At 38.2% G+C, this 9108-nt stretch overlaps 1 protein-coding gene across 2 annotated transcripts; it reads right to left on the bottom strand.

Annotated features, from left to right (window-relative positions):
* Positions 1 to 636: 636 nt before the first annotated feature.
* Positions 637 to 8888, bottom strand: get1 (guided entry of tail-anchored proteins factor 1). Of its 2 annotated transcripts, none has more exons than XM_072668441.1 (5): positions 8780 to 8888; positions 7643 to 7808; positions 2507 to 2574; positions 1342 to 1468; positions 637 to 1054 (listed from the first exon to the last, which is right to left on the bottom strand). In XM_072668441.1, the coding sequence occupies exons 1-5, from the start codon at positions 8867 to 8869 to the stop codon at positions 981 to 983; spliced, it is 525 nt and encodes a 174-aa protein (XP_072524542.1). In that variant the 5' UTR covers positions 8870 to 8888; the 3' UTR covers positions 637 to 980. The 2 variants fall into 2 exon arrangements, with proteins under 2 accessions (XP_072524542.1, XP_072524543.1); XM_072668442.1 differs by having other exon boundaries at positions 1354 to 1468.
* Positions 8889 to 9108: the final 220 nt, after the last annotated feature.

Here is a 9108-nt window from a genome sequence, read left to right as displayed (position 1 = left end):
GAGACATATACAGCCCTAAGCGCGTATGTGTAAATGTTTAGAGTATACAGTGTGGTGTGGCAAATCCCCCATAACTCTTTCCATCGCAGACGTGTTTCCAACTTAGTGTGGACATCTATCTGATAGTCTAGAATAGAACCACCTTAAAATGATGGATGTTTAGTTATATTCTTTACAGATACAGCCCCAATTGCATGTGTTTATAATCAAGTTACTGCCATCTGCCTCAGAGTAGTTGCCCACCCTCCAGTACTGACTACATTGAAGTTTACATTGCTACTATTGTATTAATATTACCACAACTGACCATCATCTGAGCAAAAGAACATGTCACATATGGTGGCACTGCGACTTTCTAACAATAATTTATAAGTAGTTTTGACCAGAGGAGGATCAGTCCCCCTTTGTGACTATTGGTTCCTTCCTCCATGTCTGAGAAAGTTTTCCTTACCACTACTTCGACTTGCTCACTGGGATGTTTTGCTAATCTGTCACCTCATTACTGGATTTCTGTAAAGCTGCTCTGCGACATCAGTTGTAAAAAGCACTATACAAATACATTTAATATGATTTACATTTACCAGGAAAAAGGCAGAATAAAAGAGTCACAAATCCAAAAATATACAAAAGCCTGCATTATATCTTTATAAAGACTGTTTATTTAGGGTCATCACCATGAAATTAGAAATGCAGGGGAAAAGGATATACAAGAACAACCAGAAAAAATACAAATGAAATGACAATAAATTAATGGAATACCATAACATTGTGACATTTATATACATGGTATTGATTTTACTAAACGTAACCAGAATAAAGCTGACCCACTGAACAAAGGAGAATAAAATCTTGCACAACAATGACATTTGACAGTTCTGTTTTACTGACATGATAAATCCTTTGTAGCCCATCTTGTAGAAATGTGTTAAACTTTATTTTTTTGTAATTTAACCATAGCAATCATAACCAAAAAAAAAAAGTTAACTAATAGCATGAAGGCCAATAGCCACCACTTTGTTGCAGACAACTAACCAGCACGTAATCCCCACACCACCTACAATAAAAAGAAAACATGAGTTGAACCTTCAAGGAGTTTAAAATTCCATTTTCAAAACTGTCTAGAAAATATTCAATATATATGTCTAAAAGTAACCAGCGTCTAAACCATATGTCTAAAAGTAACCGATTTTCACAGATTTTCTCCCCAATTTGGACTGCCAATTACCCAACCCGTATGTAATCTCACCCCCCAATCGCACGCAATACCCCCGACACCAGTGAGAGAAAGATATTTGAAAGATTGTATTCTGCATTAACAGATAACTTTAATGTGGCCCTTACCAAGAGACTTGCCTGCAACTCCAGAAGGAAATGCTACAAGTCGCTCTAGCGGAGAAATCCACTTGCTGGGCACCACAGTGACTGGGTCAGCATAGTATTTCCAAATGAGTGAGATCATGAGGGCTGCCTAGTAACACAGCAAAAAGAGAGTAAACATTATTTCTAAGCCCTAAAATGCTATAAGAGAATGTGGATATTACAAAGATGAATTTCTTTCTTTTTTTGCCTATATTCACACAGTATAATTTTTCTTAAATAGAACCGTTCCAGCAATGTGAAGTAGGCTAAAGGTCATCCCCATCTCTTTGCAGGTTCTAAACTACACCCCAGCCCCCTGATAGTGCATATGAATCATTTATCTACCAAATACAATGTCTTCTGGGTTCAGTTTATTAAGACAAAGACAGTAGCTGCTTGCAAAGACAACAAGGGTAGCAAAGCCTGCAATCTGTTATCCATGTTGGGTTCTCCACTGCTAATAGAGATTGATGCCTTTGTTGTCCTTCTAGAAAACTGTCCCGCGATGGAAGCATTTTCACAAGTCTTTGTTTTTGGCCATCCACACAAAATTAGACTCCAGAGTTTTTCAAATAAAAGTCTGGAAACACTGCTCGAAAACTTAGTAGTATGGAAACCAGGCGTAAATGAAAAACATACTGTGTGGTCATGCTACCTAATATCTCTGAAGATGAAGTTCTATCCTAGTAAGGTAGCAGTAAGAAAATAGAAAAGAAATGCGGATTGAGATTTTATGTGGAAACTGAGCGAGCAATTCATGCATCACAGTAAAAATCATTTACAGTAAATACTATTAGTACTACTAAGTGATTAGATTTCCAGCTGAATCAGAACTCCTGGGTTCTGAGGGTAAAATCCCACTCTTTCCTGAAATATTGCATAATAATATATAATATGTTGTAACTGGTTTTGCTGTGAAGTTTGACTGTTTCTTGTCCGGCCTCCAGCTTAAATGAAGATTCTGATTGGTTTGACAGATGTCAAGTCAAGTCAAATTTATTTGTATAGCACAACTGTTGTCACAAAGCAGCTTTACACAAATTCTGTTGTCACTGACCAAATAAATGACTGAAAGTCAGTTGCCATTAAGCCTCAAGTTGCCATTGGTTTTGGCCTGTATGTTTTGCACTATTCATTTATAACTTACTTGAAGAATGTAGAAAATGATGTTGACAATCCATTTCATTTTAGCCTGCTGAGCAGCCCTTGATTTTACTGCAAGAAATTGAAGAAACACAATGAACATCTAAATATACATTTCCAGTCAAAATTATTCAACCCCCAATTAGGTTTATTAGCAACATTCAAAACCTTTCAACATGATATAAACAGCTCAACACCACTAATAAAACTAAAAGTGTTTTCTCCAAATTCAACCCAAAATGACTCTTAGTGACTTTAATGACTACTGCAAGGACTGTAAAGTAAGTATTTGTAAAAAGTATTTGTAAAGCACACTGACTTGTGTCTGTGAAATGTACTGTACTAAGCATAAAATAAAAAAATAAAATGTACAAACTTCTATTTATTAATAATAGTTTAAAAACACCACACACAGGCAAAGTATGGTGGCAAAGTGTTCAATAGCATAGGTGCAACAACCTCCAACACTATCCTCATAAGTTTTTAGATAGGAGCGCAAAACAGACAGCACATGTAATTTACTTGACCTAAGAAAATATACTGATAAATGAAGGTGGAGGTGTTCTGCCACGTAACTGATATTAAAAAGAGAGTTATAAGAGACCTGTTTGACCTGTTCGTTTGAGGAGGGGGGGGCGACGACGACGACACACACCCCAACAACAGTGCCCTGAAACCGAACCCTGTGGGACACCCCGGGATAATGGAGCAGACTTGGACTAAAAATTTCCAAAAGTCACATTAAAAATAAATGTAAAAATAAGTTGATCCACATTAAAAGCAAAGCTGATGTCAAGTAGCTCTAATTACCTGACCTGGTGGACAGGTTGTACGCTCGCTTACCTGCTGTTTGTTCATTAGCTCTCTTATTACTTGAAAAATTACTTGTTACTCCTAGTCCTCAGTTTATATTCCTTAATCTTCGCTTTTGCTTTTTTATCTTAGCTAGTTGTTATTGTAATCTTTGTGCCAACTGCAACTTGTTACTTACACATTACTTTGGGAAAGCCAAAGTACCCTCCACCTCCTTAGCTCATTGTCTTTGCCATCCCCAGCACAGAGGACAATCAATCAGGATGGTGTTCTCATTATTGGAGACTCTATTGTAAGACACTTAAGTGTCAGGCCCTAAGAGTAACACCACGGTCTCCTGTTTTCCAGGTGCCCACATTCTTTACGTCGCCAGGTGACTTTCTCGGCACTGCAGTTCCACTGCTGGCTTCGGGATTGGTGCAGCAGCGTTGGAGCGAACTTCGTAGACAACTGGAAGAGTTTTCATGAGCGTCCGGCCCACAACCATAGAGATGGGCTTCACCCGAGCCGCCTGGGGTCTGTCGCTCTCTTCAGGAACATCACAAATGTGACACCACAACTGACTGGCTCTACCCAGTCACACCACTCAGGTAGGCAGTGGGCAGGTAAGTGTTCTACTCAATTTAAACCATTAATTCTGCCATTTCTTGTATGGCGTGGGAAATAGTAATTTACAAGTACCACTCTCGTAACTTCTCAGATAAACCCTGAAGTATTAAGACCGTGTCTGTCCCCTGTGTAGTCCGCAATCATAGACGTAAAAAGTTTTATTTTTACAACCTCACAACTGACACAAGCGCTTCCTCTTTTCCAAGTACTCGCAACTTCTCCATTAAGTTTGGGCCGTTAAACATACAATCTCTAGCACCTAGAGCAGTCATTGTTAATGAAATTATTCCTGAAAACCACTTCAGTTCACAATGTCTTTGTGAAACGTGGGGTATTTAATTCATTGCTTTGAATTAATAGACTCCCACAGGCTTTAAAGGTAAAGGTAAAAAGGTAAAGGTGCATGTAAAGGTAAAGGTGCACATATTTGTCACTGTACAGTGTGCACTGTACAGCGAAATGGGTCCTTCGCATTTAAACCCATCTGTGGTAGTGAACACACACTCACATACACGCTAGTGAGCTAGGGGCAGTGAGTACACACACACCCAGAGCGGGTAGAGAGCCAGAGAGGGTAAAGGGCTTTGCTCAAGGGCCCAACAGCGGCAGCTTGCCAAGCCCAGGAATCGAACCAACAACCCTGTTATCGATAGCCCGCTATTCTAACCGCTGAGACAACACAGGTCTGGCTGTGGCGGCGGTGTTGCCACGATCTATGATTCAGTTTTAGTCTAATCCAAAACTCAGGTTTGATGCTAAATCATTTGATGTGCTTAGTCTTAAAGTGTCAGGCTCCTCTCCGGCTTCTAAAAAGCAGCACTTTCTTCTGCTTATTACAGTCTACCATCCCCCTGAACCTTATACAAATGTTCTTAATGAATTTGCTTCTTAGCAGAAGTAGCCATCAAGGTTTTGATTGTTGGAGATTTCAGTATTCACTTTAAGAATACTCATGACCCACTTAGAACTGGGTTTAATCAATCTTAGATGTCCTGGGATTCATACAAAATGTTACAGGTCCTACTCATAGATGCAACCATACACTAGACCTAGTTCTGACCCTGGGTATTAAGACAGAGAATTTAGTCAGTATTTCTCAGCCTGACTCCCTCTCTGACCACTACCTAATCATGTTTGACATAGTCTTAAACCAGGATATCCATCTGCCGCTTCGCTTTATGAGCAAACATACCAGAACAACCTCAACAGCTAATGTATTTATTAATAACTTTCCAGATCTCCTGCCCATCTCATCATAAAGATCTTGAGCATGTAACAGATGATCTGCTGTCTGTGCTTCGCTCTAATCTTGACAATGTTGCGCTAATTAAGATCAAACAAATTATGGAGAAAAAGTTAGCACCTTGGTATAACAACCATACACATACTCTGAAACATAACTCATAGCTATAAACGTCTGTGGCTACATACAAAATGAGAATCTCTACAGCTTGAATGTCATCATAGTCATGCAGAACATAAAAAAGCCTTAAAGCCAAAATCATAAATCGTAAATAATAAATAAAATAAATAAAATTCCCTTTTAACTAAACTAACTAACTTTTGACTAAAATTCATATCCAGCCCTGAACCACTGTAGTTAGTGTTGATGAATGGTGAACCAGCTTTAATTCACACCTGGAATGTTTCCATCCGGTTACTAAAAAGGGCTTGGTAGATCCTGTTCCAAACAGGTTGCCTAGGGCTATATAACCAATACTGACAATAGTTAACTCATCCCCTTTAGCATTGGCTACATACCCAAATCTAGTCTTTCAGTCTATATTTAGACCCAACCACAGCTCTACTACGAGTCACAAAGACCTACTTTTTTCCATTTGATATGGACTGCACTACTATTATTGTACTGCTTGACCTTAGTGCTAATTTTGTTTACAATTTTAAGTTAGTAGGCCTATATAAAATGCTTTTGGGTTTTTTTGCAAGTAGGATATACTTAGTTTTGGAAAACTTGCCTCATCAAAGGACATTTTACTTTGTATGCTGTAACTAATTTAACAGAGGATGTTTATTAAATAAGTAACACATATTTAACTGATACAACTCATTGTGAATGCATACAGTTAAATAAACTCGATGCCCAAAGCACTGTATCCTTCACATATATCTGTCCTCAATGCCAAATGTTTTACTCTGGTCTTACTTATTAATTCAAATATGGAGAAATATTGCTGTAAATGTAGACATATTCTCAGTCATACCCAGTAGCATTGTAAAAGAAGCTGGTGCATGCATTGATAACTTCAAGCTTGGATGACTAATGCCTTCTGTCAGTTCCTCGTTTTAGGAGAATCAACGCTGGAGAAAGAGCTTTCACTTATAAAGCTCCCCAACTTTGAAATAAACTTCCTATTGGTGTTTGGAACACACTCTCTGTGTTTAAATCTTGATTTAAAACCTACCTTTTTGCTCAAGCTTTTGGATAATCCATCAATGCACTGTACTGTTATCCTTGCTGATGTAGCTTGTATGAATATACGTTTGGACTGTACTGCTCTCTGTTCACAGGTTACTGCAGTCTCTCTAATCTACTTCCTTTACAGACCATACATCAGATCTTTTCAAACTTTCAAACACATTTTCATTTTCTTTTCTTTTTTCTCCACTATGTGCTGAGATGCCCCCTGCTGTCTGCTTGCTGCTGATGCAAGTCCATTTGTAGTCGGCTGCCCTCGCCTACCCAGTGGATCCTGTCACGCTATATTACACCCCCACCAATAACATTTTCCTGTGCTCCTCCTAACCCCTTGTGTTTTTTTCCATTTCCGGATGTTTGTAAAGAATTGTTGTAAAAAGCGCTATATAAATCAATTTAAATTAGAATTTGAATTTAATGCTGAACCAGTGAGCTGAATTGCCACCATTTTCTCTAAAGGCTGCGTGCGAAGTTTTGATATAGGTCTGTAGTTAATAAGCACAGAAGGATCCAAGTTAGGTTTCATCACTAACAGCTGAACAATAGCATGCTTAAAGCAGGACAGAACACAACCCAACCTGTAGACAGTGAAGGCTTTATGATGTCTAAAACAGCAGGGCCCGTATTTGGTAACATTGATGCATTGATGGTCGCTAATCAAAAGATCTTTACAGATCCAAAGTATTACCAACTGTATGGGTGGCACCGGAAACAAATTGCTTAAATGCAAGCTAAAATCTCCTACCAAAAACACTTTGTCCAGCTTAATTATGGAAGTTAGAAAATGAGTAAACTTAGATACAAACTGCCCAGCTGGACCAGGAGGCTGATATTAAAACACAGTAAAAGGGCTCTAGCCTACCAACCTTTGAGAGTTGCAGTTCAAATGTAGTTTATTGTTGTATGCTTATTAACTGGCAAGTAAACTGGTTCTTCCAGACCACAGCAGACACAGACACACATGACGTTCCAAAAAACAAACGTCTGGCATAGTTTCAGAATTATTCAACCCCATGAACAGAACACCTCATAAGAGCACACATTTTCAAATCAGGTGGCAAACCAAGGGCTTTAAATCCTTCAATTCAGTTGCATTATTTGTGAGGGGGCAAACATGTTTTCACATCTTAGCAATCAAATATAAAAATCATGGTACATATTGTGAAAATGTGCAGGAATTGAGGACAGGACAAACATTTTCAAGGCACTGTATATAATCTTCATACAATGCTTTAGAAACAACATCAAATAATTTGATCAAAGCTATGTATAAACTCTTACCATGAGTCTTCAACTTGTCTGTCATTTTGTTGATCTTACGTTCCAGCCTGGCATACCTTGCAAACTCATCCATCATGCTTATACTAGAGAGCTCCAATCTCATGTTCTGGATTTCTGTTCGCATCTCCATTTCCTGCTCAGCGTCTTTTTGAAGAACCTTTAACATCTTTGATAAACAGTGGAAAAATATGAATTAAATATAAATCACACTGAAATGTGGAGAATGCACTAATGCAATAAATTTGGTTCTTTACTATTATATGTGCGAAACACAAATCTTCACACATTCCATGTCTATAGCCAATTTATCTAGGTAATACTACACAACAACGTAAGTCTGAATGACACTCCACTGTAAATTAAATAACTGAGCTACTTTAATGGTTCTGTTACCAGATTGTAGTGAGTTGGTACTTGTTATTGTTTTTGTTTTTTTACCTTCAAACTTATTTCACTGATTTCTAAATATGCTTTTGTGAAGTTAATAACCCTTTTTAAATAATATGGATTGCTGCAATAGGTGCCACTTAGGCACAGCCATGCATGCATCCATATTCAGTCACTGTGAACGTCTGCGATATGTTGAGCACTTTGGAGACAAAATACGGCGTCCCATCTCAAATTCTTTATTGACACAGACTTGAGACCAAACCAACAAGCCCAAAACCCAAGTCAAGACCCTGGCCTTCCAGTAAGTGCTCAAGCTGCACCCTGAGTTAAACTGTTGTCAAAAAGCAGTTTTACAGAATCAGTTAGAGGACAAGATAACAACAAAACATAAAAACCTAAGACCCCGTTAGCTAAATTTAAACTGGTGCTACACTGTAAAGCTAACGCTAAGCAACTGCCAAGCTAATTGCCCTGATATGTCGGGTTTCTCATACATTCTTTAAGCATCGTGTAGCAGCAGAAGCATGAGATCACCGGTTCAAGCTTAAAGACTACCTGATATTATGATACCAAGAAACATTTTGAAAATGTTATGACACTGAATTTCATCAATGCTACCTCAAAATAGCGTCACCTGCGAACGAAGGCTTTCTCCACAACATGGCAATGGTGCATGAGTGCCATGTTCACAATGCTAACTTATATCAACATTTCTCATATATCTTTCTTATAAACCCATGTACTTACAAATGAGGAAATGGACGGCAAGAATGTTTTGACGAGATTGCACAAAAATACAGAGCTAAGCACCAGGACCCAGTTATATGTGGCAGCCATTTTCCCTGTTTATGAACTACTTCACTCGATTCCTGAATGAATCATTCTGGTATATCGGTTCGTTAAAATGAATCATTTCAATTAAACAGATTTAAAGTTACCGTTGAATCGAATAATTGTGTAGCATCTTGTAGTGTAGTGTTATAAACTAGAAATTATTATTAGCTGATAATATATTACAATCTTTCTCTATTTATGTTTTTTTTTTCTTTTAAAACCACATCGCCTGCTGCCTGCCC

The sequence above is a fragment of the Salminus brasiliensis genome, chromosome 23 (genome assembly GCF_030463535.1).
Source record: "Salminus brasiliensis chromosome 23, fSalBra1.hap2, whole genome shotgun sequence".
Lineage (NCBI taxonomy): Eukaryota > Metazoa > Chordata > Actinopteri > Characiformes > Bryconidae > Salminus > Salminus brasiliensis.
The sequence above is the reverse complement of the archived record's forward strand: the minus strand, read 5'-3'. Positions and strand labels throughout refer to the sequence as shown.

Excerpts from the sequence above, each read along its gene's own strand:
- get1 (XM_072668441.1), bottom strand. The coding sequence starts at position 8,869 with ATGGCTGCCACATATAACTGGGTCCTGGTGCTTAGCTCTGTATTTTTG. Across the intron at positions 7,809-8,779 it reads TGCCGTCCATTTCCTCATTT|ATGTTAAAGGTTCTTCAAAA; the intron begins GTAAGTACATGG and ends TGTTTATCAAAG. Across the intron at positions 1,055-1,341 it reads AGTTGCAGGCAAGTCTCTTG|GTGGTGTGGGGATTACGTGC; the intron begins GTAAGGGCCACA and ends TTTTTATTGTAG.